This window comes from Cimex lectularius, unplaced genomic scaffold (assembly GCF_000648675.2).
Source record: "Cimex lectularius strain Harlan isolate CLEC.00 unplaced genomic scaffold, Clec_2.1 scaffold355, whole genome shotgun sequence".
In the NCBI taxonomy this organism is placed as follows: domain Eukaryota; kingdom Metazoa; phylum Arthropoda; class Insecta; order Hemiptera; family Cimicidae; genus Cimex; species Cimex lectularius.
Window position 1 is genome coordinate 195,281 of NW_019392930.1, and position 19,068 is coordinate 214,348.

The 19,068-nt window shown below is 32.7% G+C and overlaps 3 protein-coding genes across 7 annotated transcripts; 1 reads left to right on the top strand and 2 right to left on the bottom strand.

Annotated features, from left to right (window-relative positions):
- Positions 1-766: 766 nt before the first annotated feature.
- LOC106665679 (rRNA 2'-O-methyltransferase fibrillarin) lies at positions 767-5,239 on the bottom strand. The gene is made up of 6 exons (XM_014392296.2): positions 5,095-5,239; positions 1,960-2,226; positions 1,763-1,905; positions 1,523-1,693; positions 1,213-1,458; positions 767-1,121 (listed from the first exon to the last, which is right to left on the bottom strand). The coding sequence occupies exons 1-6, from the start codon at positions 5,105-5,107 to the stop codon at positions 954-956; spliced, it is 1,008 nt and encodes a 335-aa protein (XP_014247782.1). The 5' UTR covers positions 5,108-5,239; the 3' UTR covers positions 767-953.
- Positions 5,240-8,129: 2,890 nt separating this feature from the next.
- On the bottom strand, positions 8,130-11,561 carry LOC106665677 (endoplasmic reticulum-Golgi intermediate compartment protein 2). 3 transcript variants are annotated; one of them, XM_014392290.2, is made up of 8 exons: positions 11,373-11,539; positions 9,456-9,472; positions 9,317-9,389; positions 9,031-9,247; positions 8,713-8,966; positions 8,532-8,654; positions 8,327-8,464; positions 8,130-8,266 (listed from the first exon to the last, which is right to left on the bottom strand). In XM_014392290.2, the coding sequence occupies exons 1-8, from the start codon at positions 11,485-11,487 to the stop codon at positions 8,151-8,153; spliced, it is 1,053 nt and encodes a 350-aa protein (XP_014247776.1). In that variant the 5' UTR covers positions 11,488-11,539; the 3' UTR covers positions 8,130-8,150. The 3 variants fall into 3 exon arrangements, with proteins under 3 accessions (XP_014247776.1, XP_014247775.1, XP_014247777.1); XM_014392289.2 differs by having other exon boundaries at positions 9,317-9,472; positions 11,373-11,561; XM_014392291.2 differs by lacking the exons at positions 9,317-9,389; positions 9,456-9,472 and having other exon boundaries at positions 11,373-11,511.
- A 4-nt stretch (positions 11,562-11,565) lies between these two features.
- Positions 11,566-18,764, top strand: LOC106665678 (porphobilinogen deaminase). 3 transcript variants are annotated; one of them, XM_024229363.1, is made up of 6 exons: positions 11,566-11,972; positions 12,047-12,119; positions 17,440-17,623; positions 17,697-17,961; positions 18,026-18,339; positions 18,400-18,764. In XM_024229363.1, the coding sequence occupies exons 1-6, from the start codon at positions 11,928-11,930 to the stop codon at positions 18,557-18,559; spliced, it is 1,041 nt and encodes a 346-aa protein (XP_024085131.1). In that variant the 5' UTR covers positions 11,566-11,927; the 3' UTR covers positions 18,560-18,764. The 3 variants fall into 3 exon arrangements, with proteins under 3 accessions (XP_024085131.1, XP_014247781.1, XP_014247780.1); XM_014392295.2 differs by lacking the exons at positions 11,566-11,972; positions 12,047-12,119 and adding an exon at positions 12,356-12,570; XM_014392294.2 differs by lacking the exons at positions 11,566-11,972; positions 12,047-12,119 and adding an exon at positions 12,585-13,975.
- Positions 18,765-19,068: the final 304 nt, after the last annotated feature.

A 19,068-nucleotide genomic window follows, 5' to 3' on the forward strand; every position in this document is an offset into this window, starting at 1 on the left:
CCTTTTGCTGTACTTTACCATATCCATAATTATTGAAAACCTCAAAAAAAGAATACGGCTGCATCATTTCTTTTTGACGAGTTTTTTTAGACTTTTGATATCTCCTTAGTTTCATATAATGTTTGCGGATATATTGACCAAATTTCATGAAGATTGATACAGGGAATCAATTTGAAGTATCAAGAGGCCAATGTCGATAACTCGGAACCGAGGCTTCAATTTGTATAAATCGAAAAAAAAGTTATTTTTGACGAGTTTTTTTAGACTTTTGATATTTGATACTGAAAAATTTGTTCCATTCTTACTGGTTTTTCGATTTTCCCCTACCGGTTGAGAGACGAGTTGCAAGTTGGGCAAGTCTCACCCGAATACATTTTCTGTCAGACAACTACTGGCAGAAGTTTTGAATGCAGAATTTTTTTTAAGCATGTAAGTAATTATTTAATTTGCACTGTATATATTTCAAAAATAGGAAAAAAAAGTAAAGTAATTCCTGTTTTACAGGAGAGCTTAACGTCAACTACCTGTTGTGTGTTGCGGACGAGGGATCAAAACCACTTTACAATACATTTTTCCTACTATTTTCAATTTATAAGCCATGGGATATGCTGGGATTCGAACCCAGGACTGAATGGCAACGAGTCAAACACCCTAACCACTCGGCCACCACAGTCCCCTTTTTTTCTAAAGTAGTGTCATAATGATTGAAGGATTGATGAAATGGTTAATTCCATGTTGTGCCAGTTTAAAATTAAAAGTTCAGTTATTATTTTTAAGTTTTATTAAAAGTTATTTTTAACCAACATATTACTTTGTGAACATTTCAAATTATACAGTGTTTGATTTCAATATCCATTGTGCAATGTTTTATATATATATATTTGCAAGAAATTTGTAAAAATTAAGCTATTAAATCGTTCTTTAATATAATCTAAAAAAATTACAAAATAGTCTTAAGCTTTCTTAGCAGGTGGCCTGTAAACACCGACGACTACAGCATGATCCCTCTCATATGGTTCAAGAGTGAGTTGTTCTTGGGGTTTTAATTTTTCTGATTGTAATTTCTTAACTTCCCCAGCAAACACAGCTTCAGGTTGAGCTGTCGAGTCTATACAGTTTGCCTAAAATATATATATATATATTGTTATTTTATGCCAATAATAATAATAAGCTCTAGTAATTATAAAAGATAAATGATCAAATTAGCCATACCTTAATTGAAATAACAAAATGGCCTCCATTTTTCAGAAAGTTGTGGGCATTTAATGCGACTATCCTAGCCTGATCGGGTTGAGCGACATCAGCAAATATACAGTCGACCATACTGACCAACATTCGATACTTTTGTGGATGCCTGGCATCTTCAATGATTGGAATAATGTTGGTCCTTTTTTTAGCAACGTTTAACAGATCTCTTCCGGATCTGTGTGAAAACTCGACGGCATATACAAGACCTTCCTGTAATAAATAAAATAAATATTTGTGGGGGAATGGTAGCTTTTTTGGAGCATATAATACATACAGGCCCAACAATGTCTGATACGTGGGAAACTGTTGTACCAGAAGCCGCCCCAAGGTAAAGCACTTTACAACCAGGACCCATATGAATTTGATCAATTCCGCCAAGAATTGCAGCTGCTAATTTTGATCTAAATGGATTCCAAACTCTATATTCAATTTTTTCTCCATCAGTCTACACAGAAACAAATCATGATGTAATTGAACTTTGATTTAGTTCTATCAAAATTGATAATAAATCAACCTCAACAGATATCCTCTTTTCACCATAAACGGCATCTCCAGGAGCCATATTTTTAGTCACTAGAGCATCTTCTTTTCCTCTTGCAATGAAAACACCATCATGCCTGTGAGGTTCAATGATTACATTTGAACCACCCTTCATACCTGAAAAAATGCATGGGTTTATTTTCTTTAAAGGAAATTATTAATAATAATTACCTCCTCGTCCACCTCCGCGGCCTCCACGCCCGCCACGTCCACCATTGGGTCTACCTCCTTTAAAGCCACCTCCTCGACCTCCGCTGCCACCTCCACTAAAACGGCCTCGACCTCCTTCTCCACCGCCACTAAAGCGTCCTCCACCGCCTCTGCCGCCACCACCACCACTAAAGCGGCCACCACCGCCTCTGGCGCCCCCTCCTCTACCGCCACCACCTCCTCGTCCACCAAAACTGCTTCTACCACCACCTCTTTCTCCTCCAAAACCTGCAAAATATTATTAAAAGTAATGTTATAAAGCAACACCACACTGATGACATCATCTGAAACTAAAATACATAGACCAGAAAGGCATGCATAGAGACCAAAACAGCAAATTTTGGAGCAAAATAGCTCATCAGACTATGCATGTAATCTGCGGTTTGAAATTCAAATCACTGCAAAAAAAGTTTGTGAGAAGAACAGCTATTTTCAACTATTGAACCATTGCAGATGAGAAGCTGAAACACACGTGAAGACCAAAATGATCAGTAATGACCAAACTAAAGGTTCATCCTTCCACCTTTCCTACCTCACCTCACCATATACCAACAACAATTGTTTGTTCTCTTTTACCAAAATATGATTGGACAGGCCGATATTACTTAAAATGTATAAAATTTTATTGGCAAGGTCTGTAGTGTTTTTTGATAATTCAATTTTATCTTTTTTGTGTTTTGAAGCAATGTTTATTTAATCATTATTTTATTTTTTATTATTATTAGAAGAAATTAACAAGTTTGACCAATTACATAGGTCCTTCAAGTTACATATAACATAATAAATAAATAAGGGAAAAGTTCCAAATTTATAAATCAACTTCACGATTTTAACTTTTTGACTGGACTGAATTCCCTACACTCATAACTCGAGAATATCTTGAAGCAAATGGGATTTGAGCCTTGCCATCTTTTGTCCCAAATTGAAGTGACTGGTGCCATTTACACAACCCAGGTTAACATGGAACTTTTTGAATTTGGTCGTAATAAATTCTTTGATGGTAGGAGTGTTGAATTATCAATGAAATTTAATTTTTTTACAATAATCTACAAGTGCTGAAATTTTCACTTAATTTACCATCAAAAAAACGCTGGTTATTTTATAGCTGGGTTTCCATTGTGCGAAAATCATTCATGCAACTGTTTCATAAAACTTGTCTCGCTTTGTGGATAAATTTTGGCGTGAGGATATGTCAGGGTGAGCCAACCGGCTGTTGGTTTTTTGGTGCGCATCAAGTGTTTCCCATTGTTATTTTCTGTGTAATGCACATGTCTCGAGTAAGCGAAGAAACCAGGAGAACTGCATTCGACTTATCCAAATGTATCACAGCTACCAATTTTTGTGGGATGCTAAAGATAAAACTCATCATAACAAGAACAAGAGATGCGTGGAAGTAAATGAGCATCAAAATGGGAGTAAGACAAAGGTATCACCATGATAAACTCTGTTGCAGCGTTGGTGTAGTTATTGGGCTGGTGCAAAAATAATGCAGGTTTTGAAAAGGCAGGCAAAACTATTTTTAATTTTTATAAAATAAAGAAAATTTATTTGAAATACTTTCCATCACAATCTATACATCTTTGCCAACTGTAATGAGTGCTTTTATTCCGCTAATATAAAAATCTTTATTTTGACCCACAAAAAGTTTTGGAAGGTGTTTTCGGCTTCACCACGTTTTCTAAAAAGTTTATTCCTTTTTAGAAAATACCTCTAAAAATGGAAGTCTGTAGGTGAGAGGTTGGGTAAGTATGGAGGGTGTGGAAAGATTTCATATCCTAAGTCCTTAATTTCCTGCAGGTTTGGCACTGAAACATGTGGCCTGTGTTATTGTGAAGAAGAATCAGCTCTTACAGTTTACCAATGCTGGACAAAGACACTACAGTTTCCCATGTATTTTGTCAATTTCTTGGCAATATTTCTCTACTGAGAGTTTCACAGTAATTCAAAAAATTATAGTGAACAACCCCAGCGGTACACCACCAAGCCTTTTTTTTTTTTTTTCGGAGATTTGGTTTCGGGATATGTTAAAGTGCATCATACTCGCCTAACCACGACCTATACGCCACCTCCAGTTATCGTACAGAATACATTATTTGGAGATGCGGACTGGTGTGACGTAAGAAAAACATTTTCTTTATCGTGCCAACGTTTCGATCTTTATTGAGATCATCTTCAGGGCCTGGGATTTATATTGTTAAATTTTACTAATACATGTAGGATTTGGGAAAAAAGAATTTATATACAATTCCACATCTCTAGCATTGTATAAATTCTTTTTTTTTCCACATCCTACATGTAATTGTAAAATTCTATATTCTATTCTAATCTTCTATTTTCATAAAAATAACGGAGAAAATTTTACAGATATATTAGACATGATTGTGGAATTAATACAATGATACATCCCAATCAACATGCATATTTACCAGCAAAATAAGTGGAAACTGTTTTGCATTCGCTGTTAGGCAGGATTGAGAAATCATTATTTAATAATGAATATACACTAGGTGCAAAAGTGATTTTTTCATACAATGGAAACCCAGCTTATGATGTATTACTTCTGAGAGCTTTGATTTCTTTATTATCGCCTCTGGTTCAAGAAAAAACGATAAAAATGACTAATTTCTTTATTTACAACTGGAAGCTACAAGCTACACAATTTTTGTGAAACATCAAACGAAATATGTCTAGTTGATGTAAACCACATGAAGAAAACTCTCAAAATATTTTTTATTTGTTTCATATGTCTGTTTAAATTGCACATACACTGTGTAGCATGCACACAATTTTCCTGTGGTAAATAGATAAAATAAAAACATACATTAAAATCGAAATAGAACCTCATGAAAATAAATTTTAAAAAAATAGTGTAAATATAAACAATAAATTAATTTTATCCATTAATATAGTATGAAAGACAGAATCGACATATTTAGGGACAGCGTGTTTAATTAATAATAATTGAAATATTTAAAATATGACAGTGAACTTAGGCCTGAGACAACACGTGTTCACATACAAACAAACACAAATTATAAGTCAAAATTTTCATAATGCTAATTAAATTAATCAATTGCTGTATTATTCTTAACTAACCTGGTTTACCCATGATCACAGAAACTATGTATATTAATATAGAACAGGTAAATTACTAAAAACCCTCCGATTATGAAACGCCACGTGCTCCGAGAGGTGGAAGGATCCGGCAATGTAAAAACAAACCTCAACGACGAAGCGTTGGGGATGAAAGGTAAACTCTAGCGGAAAGCAGGGAGAAACGCTAAGCAACGCCGCGCCGTTGCTTGCCGTCAATTGGCTCACCCACAAACGTACTTCCGTCTTCCCCGCTTTTTTTAAAAATTGTCAAACTTACAAAAACTATATTACTGAACATGTTTTGTTTGTATTACACTTTATCCACATCCTACATGTATTTGTTAAATGTAAACAATGTTTGTAAATCCCAGGCCCTAAAGATGATCTCAATAAAGATCGAAACGTTGGCACGATAAAGAAAATGTTTTTCTTACCTACATCACACAGACCGCATCTCACGATTTCTGAATAATTACACTTTATTTTTGTAATCCAGCTTATTAAATAAACATTTTTTTTTTTCATTCATCCCTTCGAATATAAAATTTCAAAAACATACAATAGTGAAATGTATTGTTCAACATTTCATTTATATTGCTCTCTCTCTCTAAAAACTGTATTAGTTATAAACACAACTTACAATTTCCTGTTCATGGATATGATTAATTTGAATCTGTCTTCACAAGTGTAATTGGAATAGTGAACAGGGAAGGGCCTTTTTTTTGCTTATAACACATTCCCCGAATCTGTACAAGGGCAACATCCTCTATCACTGAATTAACGGTTTTGTGCAGGTGTAACTTTATTTCATATTTTATTTACTTTATTCATATAATATTCATATACATCAAAAACAAACTAACAGATAGGGCGAACGAAGCCCTAAGGAACATGCAATTTGCAAACTGAAGCAGTTTTTAATCAAAGAGTTTGGTGATAGGAAAGGACTGGCCAGCATTATCCTAGAGATAATGCAGATCGAAATTTAAAAAAAAAAAAACCTTTCAGATCATTAAATCTAATAAAAGAAAAGTTTAACTTGTTTAGAGCAAAAATATTTATGGAAAAGGGATCAGATAAACAGAAAGCATACCTAATAGAACTTCAAGAAAAAATTATAGCTACAAATTTCATCTGCTCATTAAAAGACCTCTTGCATAATAATCTAGCAACCAGAAACCCACAGACAATAACGGACATAGAAAAACTATTATTAAACGACTTTCAGAACTTGCGCAAAAGCAACAAAGACACATCGCAAAAATTTTGACCACCACAAAGAGATGCTTCATAACTTTCCAAAAAATTTCAAACCTAACTTCCCCCAAAACAATTTTTTTAAACCACCAAATCAATACATAAAAAATCAAAATTTTTCTATACAGAACACTTATACACCAACACCAATGAGTATTTCTACTAGAAATAGTAATCAATTAAACAAACTAAATTGTAATATCTATGCTCGTAAGAACAAATCTGCCATAAGGACAACCTGTGCAACAAGGCCATACTTCTTTCTGGGGATCCAATGAACTATACATACACAGAACTCATCGTAACCGCCAATCACTGACTTGGATACCTGAGCTCAACCAGTATTTGGCTGTATTTCCTAATGAAGAACTTATTAGTATAAGCCACCAGGATGGGACTACAGTAAAACAACTAAAAGGAGTATTTTTACTGAACATCAACGGCAGTAAAGTGGTCTACAGGAACAGAGAATCCAAAACTTCTGGGCATCCGAAAATTCTTAGTAACGTTGTCGTATTAAGCAAGAATCAACAGCCAAAATTCTCAATTAACATTAAAAAATTGGGATTAGAGGAGCTGAAACTCAACCATGTTTCACCAATCATCAAGACTTCCTACATTTCAACGTCTACGAGCATATGTACCATGCCAGTCTACTGTTTATTGGTCATCGCCTCAGCTTATGGAGCCTTCACATGGTATCGCCAGCGGAGACAATCCTTGGCCATTGCAACCCCTATTAATTAGCCACCCCCGGGAGCTTTATTTGGGCATGATATATATATATATATATATGGATTTTTATTGTATGTTTTATTATTATTTTGCTATGTTTATAAAACTAAATTTTTTTAAAGATAGCTTTAAGCCCTAACTAGCTTTTACCCACAATTTTGTCCATGCAGGATATTTTAATGTACCTTTCTAATGCGATGCAGGGTGCTGGCTTTCTAATTGTCTCGTTTCACAAATTCATCTTTCTTCAGTTCACTATGGTTTATAAATGGTAAAAATTTGTCCATATGATCCCCTTAGGGATGGAATTTCAAAAAATCCTTTTTTACCGGCATCCATGTCATTATAGGAATGTACTGTCGAAATTTCAGCCCTTTAAATCCAGCAGTTTGGTCTGAGCATTGTCTGTCAATGTCATGGAACTGTTTATATATATATATTTATATGTAACACTAAAACTAACTCATTTCTGAGGTCATTTCCAAATCCATTAATGTTCTATCGGCAGGAATACCTCCATTTTTAGTAGCAGTAAATATTATGCTAGAGAAAGTAAAATATTTTCTTTTTTTAAACAAAAATAAATAATAATGATTAAAATTTAATTGAAATGGTTTTCAGTAAGCGATTCTACTTATCTCTCTCCCAAATATAATTATACGATTTATTATATATATCATAACTATATTTCCAATAATATTGGATTCTTTTGATGTAAAAAAAATGCTCAAAAATATAATGGTTAATTGCACAAACACACTTCTGACGAGTTAGATTTTAATTTTACATTATAAATAAATTTACACAGTGCATTATTTTAAATAGTATTGTGTTTAATCAATGATCCTTTTAATCTATGATTTTGTGTTATATTAAAAATAATTAAATATTTCTAGTATGAAGAGGAAATAATGATGCTTGTCCATAAATTGTACATCATTGAGAATTTAAGATCAAACTACAAAATTCTGTAAGAAAAATAACACTTTATTTGTTATATGCTACATATGAGGAATTATTAGAAAAGTTAAATAAAATTCAAATGTGTTTAAAAAAAAGATTTATTAAATAACAATCTTGTCATATTCCAGTGATTGACTAAGCAATTTTATTGATTCCTCTTCAGTTTGAGTCATCCCAAACTTCGCCAATAGCAAATGCACTAAATTGCAAAGGAAACCTGAAAATTGAAAAAATGTCATAACAAAAAATAGTCTAGTGCGTATTTGTGAATATGTACCAGCAGTGATGAAAACTCCAGCAATTGTAGAGAAAAGTCTTATTAAAAATTGCAATAGAGGTTCTCGTGATTGTGTCACAGTGACTTTTAAAGCACTAAAATCGTATTTAAAATATATACCTGGAATTCCATGAGATCCTAAAATACAAAGGAATTAAAGTGCAGCTGCAAAAAAAGTTAAGTGTAAAGAAAAATCAAGTTTTACCACTATCATGATTGATTAGTCTTTTGTTTTCTTTGACAGAATACTGATATGTTTTCGCCTTCGATAAAAACGTTTCTACATCTGTTGGAACTATTTCAATGAAATATTGATAAAGTGTCATATCTACAACAAAAATCTTATTACAGCTAGAACACAATTTATCATTATTTCTTGATTTTACAGTCTTGTGTTATTTTTTCATCGCCGTCCAGAGGATTAATAATTCCAACAATTGAATTTCCAAATGAAAAATGGTGAATTCGGTGGGAACAGTTGAATGAGCTTTTATCGATAAACAGTGGTACATGAATATGCCCTCCATCTGGAAGAGGGAATGATTTTCCCGCAGTAATATGAAGATTCCCAGCAACTTTGTTTAGCTCCAACGAACCAAATAGGCGACATGCATCAGGATTATAATTTGGTGTTTCTTTTCTAACACGAGATTCGAATTTATAACAACTCAAAACTGATTTTGTTAAAAAAATTAATCCTTTACCTTTTTGGAAGACCGGTGGGCATGAAAGAGTGTCCAGATTTCCAAAGTAATTCGTGTATCTCGTGAAATTCATTTTGGAGATAGTTGTTAAAATATCTAATGTCTTGAAAATGAGATTTCTGCTCCTCACTCATATCAAACCATGTGTCTTCTTCTTGCAATGTCCCAAACAGCATTACATTTTGATTTGTACTGTCAAGAATATCTGCTCCCACACCTTAAAAGAGAAACACACAGATTTAATACTAAATATGATTTGATAATTTATATGGACAAAAGGACTCACTATGACAAGGTGTAGCGACAGTTATATCCAAATTGACATTCAGCTTTGCATCAAATTCAGTATCAGGTGCAAACTTAAAGTTAACATTGCTCATAAAGTAAGATTCAAGCTCGTATATAATTAAGAGTAATATAATTACATAAACTAACACAGTGACTGAAATATAACAAAACCATATTGTAACACAACTGTTAAAATTAACTTTAAGAATAATTTGTTAGATTTAGTATTCGTTATTAAGACAGGGAATTTATTCAATAGTATACTTCAACTTTTTTTTTTTTTTAAAGGTTTGCAATAGCAGAAGTCATATCAACCCTCGGTGTTTAAAAAACAAATACATTTATAAGTATTTTCAAGTTATTACTGTATTTAAGTTATTATTAATGCATCACCGATTGGCTAACAAATCACAACTTGATTATAGCATAGAAAATATCACTTACACTGGACAATTTAAATTTAAATTTTCACAAATTGTATACTAGTTGAGTATCATAATCGGGCAGGACTGATCTTACAGTCTTACAGAAATCCTTTATCCACGAGTTTAGTGAATTATACCATTTATTGCCTGCAGGTTTTGGTTGAATTTTTTGAATTTAGTCTTGATAGTGGTGGGGAATTAAAGCTATCAGTGGAGTTATGAATCACAGTGCTTCAACAGCCATTTTTAGGGCTCTGTTTTGAAGTCCTGTATTTTGATGATAGTGGAAGGGGCTGCAGCTCTCTATATTTTGAGAATTTTGAACTACTTTATTTATTTATTATTTGTTGGATTTGTGAGGAGTGGTCAATAATGAGGAAATTTAGATACCTTGTTCATTTTTTGCCAAAAATGTGTATGGTAAAAAAATTAAAAAAGTGTTTTTCTAAACTATCTGATTCTTGACCGCTCCTCACGAATCCAACAAATTATTAAACAGATCCATCATTTTATCTAGCTTTTAGACAACCGGGGCAGCCTTTTTTCGATAAACTTTATAAGGCAATAATTTTTCTGTACCATGTCCCTTTATCAAACCCAACCAAGCAATCTTTTCAAAAATATGTTCAGTGTTTCGTGATTTTCTTCTATGTAAAGCACTTCATTTAGGACTTGCAAAATAATCATTGCAAGTAATAGAATTATTGGATGAATTACAATGCACTGTAAGTTGCCTTTCTTGTTCAGAAATGCATAATAGAATTTCATAAAATTTTATTATTCACTTATCATAGTTTATACATAAAATGTGATAATAATTTTACTCTAAGACTACGAGAGAAACTTCTGTGGTACATGAAAACTTTTGTGAGGTATACAGCATGTAAAATTAGCTTTTTAAGTCCTTGATAAAAATGCCAACAGGACAGGCAATTTTTCTGTGTAGGATTATTTTTTTTCTTAATTAATTCTAAAATGATTGCATCATTTTCAGGCTTTCAGACAGATAGCCTTATTCAATAATCCTTATAAGGCAATAATTTTTCAGATACAATCACTGTTTCATCTCCCTTTACCAAAGCCAACGAGCAATCTTATTAAAAATATGTTGTTAGTGTTTGGCAATTTTCTTCTATGTAAGGCACTTCATTTAGGACTTGCAAAACAACCATTGCTAGTAATAAAATCCCTGGGTGAATTACAAAACACTAATGCACTATAAGTTGCCTTTCTAGTTCAGAAGTGCACAATAACATTTTTATAAATTTTCATTTATTTATCATAGTTTATTTATAAAATATGTTAATAATTTTATTCTAAGGCTATGATAGAAATTTCCTATGGTATATTAAAATTGTGTGAGGTATACTGCAAAAAATTAGCTTTAAAGTTCTTGATAAAAAATAAATAAATAAAAATGCCAAAAGGGCAGGCCATTTATCGCTAAATTTCTGTGTGGTTTTTGAATTTAAAACGGATCCATCATTTTATCTGGCTTTCAGACAACCGGGGCAACCTTTTTTCGACAATCCTTATAAGGCAAAAATTTATCTGACACATTCTTGTTGTGTAGAGACTTCAATCAAAGCGAACTTTTATTTTATAGGTGATTTTGTCAAAGTGACTTACCTACTCCTCCTACCTTCGACCTCTTCACATAATCATCTTTGTTCACTTTTGGAAAATAATCTAGCTTTTTTATTATCTCAACAGCCGGCAGTTTCTTCCTGTTCCTGAGTATCATTTTTAAATTTTCAATTACCGACTACGACGACATTAAAACCTTCCGCCCATCATGAAACCTTTTATCGTCGAGGGGCAAGACTGATAAGGAACTATACACTTTTATATTTACAACTTTTATATTTAAAAGTTGCATTATAATAAAAGTTATTTTACTTTTTTTTCATCTGTGCGAAAACATCATTAACTAACCGCCTTTCACTCCCCTGGCCTATTATTAGAGGCAACTTTCAATTTTTGAGTTTTGGTGGGGTTTCCGTTATTAAATTGACGACGATATACGTGTAATGAGGACGAGGTCGCTGTCAGAGGATCTACCAATAGACTTTGTTGACATTGACGCGGCTCCGTGTGAACTGTAAACGCAGAACAACATCGGCACGTGGATCCGTCAAGTCATGCTTATTTCCAACTTCGCCCTGTCGACGAATTAAACGTGCCATGGAGGGAAAAGAGGAGTTGAAAGTCGGCTCGAGGAAAAGCGAGGTATTCCGGCTTTACAGACAATATTATTGGATATATTTTCACCGGATTATTGTTTTTTTTTTTTTTTTTTTCACCTCGCCCTCATTCAAACCGGTCTAGTGATAGACGAACTCAAGGAGCTTTACCCTCATAAGAAATTCGATGTTGGTAATTACATTGTATTATATTTACATCAAGTAAATAACACAAATATAGTTAGTAAAAAATCGCGTATCAAGAGCATTATCGATAGTTGGCCCTTGAAGGACCTAACACAGAATTTTTATTTTATGTTATTTATTTACAGTCCAAACAGGTCAGGACCCAAGCATAGGCCATCAAGCAACACAACAAAACAATCATTATAATATAAACAACTGAAAAAGGATATAAAAATAAAAACAGTTATCGTTCAGAGTCCAACGAGAGCAGACGCGTAAATCCTTTCTCCGTCTAATCTGATGATCGCCTTGGTCTATATTACATTTTGTCTCATATTCGAAGATAAATCAATTTACAAATACATTTAACCGACCCAGACGGTTTCTATAACAAAAATGAACGGCACTAGTGATGGAACATCAGATATTTCGCTAGAAGCTACGGATATACAATATTGGTACAAAACTCTCAAACGTAACCGACAACAGCAAGAATCGTAAATTAGACGATAATAATACCTCACAACAAACATCAAAAATTAAAATCAACGACAATTTTAACCCCACACACTCTTATTTGTCAGCCCTTGTAGAAAAAAAAAGTCTAACACTCAATCGTTTTAAATCCACTGATTCTGGACCATTCTACATTTTTGTTGAAAGTAGCAAAGATAATCTCAGCAATCTTCACCCTATGACGATTGGAAAATATATTTACAAATCTGCAAATACAAATAAACAATTACTAACAAATATAAAAGGTGCAAATAGAATCAAAATAGATATTGATAATTCCTTGGCATTCAATAATCTTCTTGAGCAAAAAATACTTTCAGAACATTTCCTTGTATATATATCCCTTCATTTCTTATCCATAAAACAGGAGTTATAAGGAATGTTGATCCAGATCTTACTGACGAAGAAATTTTGAAAGTAATTCAATCCCCCATAAAAATTAAAAGCCTTCGCTGCATCACACGTAAAGAACCTGGACAAAATAATCAAGAAAAACAACTAAATTAAAAGTATGCTTTATCGAATTCAATTCCCAAGTTCTTCCTGAACACTAAATATTTATGGAATGAGTTGTCCAGTAGATCCCTACGTTCCTCCAATCATACAATGCACAAATTGTCTTCGATATGGTCATAGATCGGATCACTGTCGAAGTAAATTCGATGCATATTCTGCAGAGAAAATCATGACCCAAATATATGCATAAAACAAAACTGTCCCAAATGTGTTCACTGTTCTGGAAGTCACACTGCTACAAATCGTTCATGTCCAGTATATTTGTAACAATCAAAAAATAAAAAAAGCGTTCTTAGCAATTCATTGTACGCTTTGGTCATAACTAACAAGTTCAATCTGCTTGAGGCGGAATCAAAATTTCCCCCTTTACCAGAAACCTCATACAATGAAAACACAAAAATAGCCAGCAAAGTGCACAGACCATGGCCAAATCATTTTGACCCATTAAATCTAGATATCAATCAAATGAACAAGAAAAGCATGACACGGCCCAACTTACATCTCCTGTACTTACCGCAACAGAACTGCGTAAACACAAGGGGCTAAATAGAAATCGTCTATCACATAGAAATGGATATAACACGTCTCCTGAAAATGAACAATCAAATGATAACTTAATTATAAAAATTAAAAATATCTTCAGTTCCCTAGAAAAAGAAATTGTTAATTCACCATTCTCCCTACAGACACTAGAATCAAAAATAATGGAAACGCTGATTGCCAAATCATCGATTCCAGTTATAGATTCGAATGATATTCAATAATTTGTTTAAAATAATGAGAACTATTTTTGTAAATAGTGTATGTAATTTGGAGCGTACCATTTTGTAGGTAATTATTTAATTATAAATTATTTATTTATTTATATGTTAGATAACAATATGAACTTGAAAATTCTTCAATGGAATTTAGATCCATAAAAAGATTTATTTCAAATGGCATGGATGTAGTCCCGAAAATCACAATTCTTATTAAAAATAACCCCGAGATCCGAGATAGTATCTACCTCGTCAATATGATCACCTTCGATACTATAAACGAATTGGTCGTAATCATGAATTATTTTTTTCTTGCTGAACTTCAAAATCTTACATTTATTTTTGTTTAATTTCAAATTATTACGCGTACACCAGCCCCTGAGTGAATGGTATGTAATAGGAAATAATGTATTTAAGAGTGAGTGAAAGTGTGAATGCGTTGGGAGCTGAAATGATAGCTTCTGGAGCCAAACTGGATGGCTGGATGGATTAGACTGAGATAAAACCTAAGACTGCCAATACCTGGAGTAGGTGCTTCTCTAGGTCTGCCAGCAATTTACTGTAAATTACCAAAGCTAGAATTACCGGTGGACTATGAGAAGTGATAGGCTCAACTGTGTTCATATGTAGATGCATTTACACCTATCTGCAGATTTGGATTATATAAATACAATATATTACACACTATAGAACAATAGAAACTACCTACAACACAATAGAAAAATGTTTACAAGAGAGGTAGGCTTAAAAAGCTAATCTTGGGTCTGATGTTCCCAATATGCAAATATAAAATCACTAATCCAATTTTGTATTTTGACTAATGATTTTGGATTAAATTCACCCTTTTGGAAATCAATTTTACTCATTTGTAAATCATTTTCACCCTTTTGTAAATTAAAGCCTTTTTGCAAATTAAATTTACTGTTATGAAAATCAGTCTCACCCTTTTGCAAATTAAATTCACCCTTACGAAAATCAGTTTTGCCCTTTTGCAAATTAAATTCACTCTTTTGCAACTTAAATTCACTCTTGCAAATTAAATTCACCCTTATGAAAATCAATCCCACCCTTTTGCAAATTTAATTCACCCTTTTTCAAATTAAATTCACTCTTTTGCAAATTAAATTCACTCTTTTGCAAATTAAATTCACTCTTATGAAAATCAATTTCACCCTTTCGCAAATTAAATTCGCCCTTATGAAAATCAATCCCACTCTTTTTCAAATTAAATTCACCCTTATGAAAATCAATTTCACCCTTTCACAAATTAAATTTGCCCTTTTCAAATTAAATTCTCTCTTTTGCAAATCAATTTCACTCCTTTGAAAATTAAATTCATCCTTTTGCAAATCATTCTCACCATTTTGCTAATTAAATTCGCCCTTTTGCCAATTAAATTTACCCTTTTGGAAGTCAATTTCATCTTTTTGCAAATTAAACTCACCCTTTATGAAAGCATTTGCAAAGCTAATAATTCTACATAAGTATTTACATTTATTTTTAAAAAAATCAAATAATGTTAATTCATTAGTAAGAATTCTATTACAAATGATAGGCTGGAAGTTATAAAAAAGTAATTGAAAATCTTAATTGTTAAACGGTTAAAAGCAGTATTTAGTGTTATATCCACACAAACTTGGTTTAAAAATAAGCAGTTGTTGCTGCCCATAACGTATACTTGGATTAGTTTTGCCTATACACATCAGCTGTTCTACAAGTTACTCATCAGGGCTTTTAGGAGTTAGAAACATACTCATAATTGTTATAAGTACAGTTTGATCTAAATCATAAAAGCCTTGATGAATTTCTTGTGGAACAAGTCAAAATCTATAGGCAAAAATAAATTTTAATTGCAGGATGATTTTCGGTGAGTATGTTTTTTAAATGTTCAAAATTTCAACAACAACCCTGGTTTAATTGTATCATACACACCAAACATACTTGGATATAGCTTCCCAGTCTTCTTATTATAGGTTCTGGGCTTATATTGGTCTTGCAGACTCTGGCTAGTTTAGAAATTATAAATGATGGGGTGAGTGTGGAGTTCAATCCTTTTTAAAAAAGATTCTGGCTAGTTTGGTTGCTTGTTTATTACCCAGACCTCCTTTGAGTCCTGGTACACAAGCTAGTGTCCTGTTGTATTTTTTGTATTGTTTTGGTGAATTTTGATGCATTCACTGACAATGACAATTTTAGATATGACCTTTGTAAGTGCTATTGCTTTCAGGGCTGTTTGGTTGTTTGTTGACATGCACATATGACACAAGCATTAATAGTATCTATTTAAGACCAAGGTGTGTGCTTCCCTAATTATTTTGATTGCACGTTTTTAGCTTGCACAGAATATACCTCAGCTGGTTACTTAATTTGTTTTAGAACAATTTGTGAACCATATAATTGTATTTAATTTTCTTCTGATTTTTTCTTCTTTATGGCCTGTTAAACCATATAGGATGTTTCAAAGGATTTACCTACAAATAAGCTGTCCCTTTAGCTCATTTAGTAATGCTTGTGCAAACCACAAAATTAACAAAGATAGTTATGTATATATAGAAAATATGCTAAAGTGGAACTGTATAAAACAATAGAGAAAAACACAATCTCACACTGAACTAAAATGATAGAAAAAGTTTCAAACTGAAGAAAAAACCTCTTGCTCAGCTTACAGGAATTGGGGAAAAATTAATTTTCAAATTACATTCTTGCAAAATAGATAAACAAAACAGAGGCCAATCCTATCTCATGTAATTCCTGACAAAATGAATGTACAAAAACAAACCACCGTTAGGGAGTAATAACACGTAAAGACAGTAGCAACATGAACAAAATAGGGAAGAGGTTTATAAAACACTGAGGACCCCATAAATAAAAATAAATAAATAGGAGGTTAATTGGGTCTAGTGATTCATTGATGGACCCCTTTTCATTTATTCATTTGATGAAAAGTCTTGCTCCTCCTTGTAACTTTGAACTTGTCATTTGAATTGTACCTTGTTTTTTTCCATTCTGTTACTATAAAGAAAATTATTAAAAATTATGTGAGTCATGACCCTTAAACAATGGTTGTACTGTAATAAATGAAGTTTCACAATTTGAATTATTAAAGTACTTATAGCTGCAGTGAAAAAAAATGCGTGAAAGACCAGAATAAGAAATAAAAAGATGTGGAGGGCAGCAATGATCTCAGCTTTTTGTTGGTCCATAAGACACCACCCTCACATTATTAACTTGAACTTTGCCATATTGAAAATGATTTTTTAACAGCGAAGAATTCCTGCAAAATATGCTTGCCAATAATTTCAAATAAAGTAAAGTGACATACAGGAGGGCTTAATATCCAATTACTCGTTGAATGCCACAGATAAGGGTTCAGAACCACTTTACTATACTTTTTCCAATTAATCTCATGCTAAACGGTTATACTGCAGTTTAAAACCAGAACTGCTAGTGCGACAAATATGAGTCAGATGCTCTAACCACTCCCTTAAATTGTAATATTACTGTTTATTAACTAATAATACTTTTTAATTTCTTTAGTTACAATGTCTACTATTGGGGATCAAATATTGGATAGACCATTGCCTAAAATAGGTGAAAAAAGTTTGTTTACAAAAGAGCTAGAAACTGCTTTATTGGAAAATAAAGTTGATTTTCTGGTCCATTCACTAAAAGATATGCCTACATCTTTACCCGATGGTCTAGCGATTGGTGCAATACTCAGGTAAAATTTGTCAGTAGTGATAATTAATCAAAATAATCATTTTAACATTTGATGTTATATTTAAACATTCTAGGCGAGAAGATCCGAGAGATGCTGTGATTCTTCATAAAAAACATCGAGGTCAAACATTAGAGACACTACCTCCTAAAAGTATTATAGGGACCAGTTCGTTAAGAAGGACTGCACAGTTAAAGCGAAAGTTTCCTCACCTCATTATAAAAGATATTAGAGGTAATTTACAAACAAGGAGGGAAAAATTGAGGAAAGGTGATTACGATGGTATAATATTAGCTTTTTCTGGTATGATGAGGATGGGCTGGGAAGATGCCATTTCTCAGGCATGTAGTTTTAAATTTATAAATTCTTCAATGACGTACAATCTCTTAAATATTTTCTCTATAGGTGTTGGATGAGAATGTTATGTTGTACGCTGTCGGTCAGGGTGCATTGGCTGTTGAATGTAGGATCAATGACTGTGCATTTTTTGCCCCTTTAAATCACAAACAGTCTGTATTCCCAACAATTGCAGAAAGGAGCCTTCTCAATACGCTTGGTGGAGGTTGCTCGGCACCTGTAGCAGTCTCTTCAAAGTTTTCAGAAGGAACTTTATTACTGATCGCTGCTGTCTGGAGCCTGGATGGCTCAGTCACTTTACAGGAGACTCTTTCTCAAAAAATTACCAACGAAGAATTAAAAGATGAACCAGATGAAAAAAGGTTTGTTAAAACATTATTTTGTCAAACGATTTGATCTAAAAGTTTTGTTTTGTGTTTTAGAAAAGAAAATGATTTGTATTGTGGTATGACAGTTCATGGGCTAGAACCTTTACAAGTTCGATTATCGCACAAACTCGGCGTCACTTTAGCTCAGAAACTTATAAGTGAAGGAGCTTTAAAAATAATTGAAGATGCTAAAACAGCATGTATGAAAAGTTAATTGTTTTGTTGATTTATTTGTTTATTAAAAACTTTTATTATTTTATTTAGTTGGACAAAATTATAGTTTTGTTTGAAATATTTTATTGAAGTGTGGTAAAGTTGTTACTTTCAAAATATAAATTGATTTATTCTGTAATTTATTTCATGCTAATGATTTACAGCATTGTTAATTTTTAAATAAATGGTTTTGGTATTGTGCTATTCATAGTAGGTTGCTATTTTCGTTTTGTAGTAATCTAGTGTTAATATTTCTATTAGTAACTAATTAATTGTCACTATCATTACTTCAGACTATCAAAGAAATCTGTCCTTTCATTTTATTTCTTTTTTACAGTCGAGTACTGCTAGTCTGAACTGAAATAGATTAAGCTTTGTTTGGATTACCTGAATAACTTCGATAGTGCAGAAGCAAGAAAAAAAAATGGTCTGTAGACACACATGTGTAGATAGATAAACAATAGATGATAGAATAGTTTCAGATCATTTGGTTCTACCTACCCTCACAGT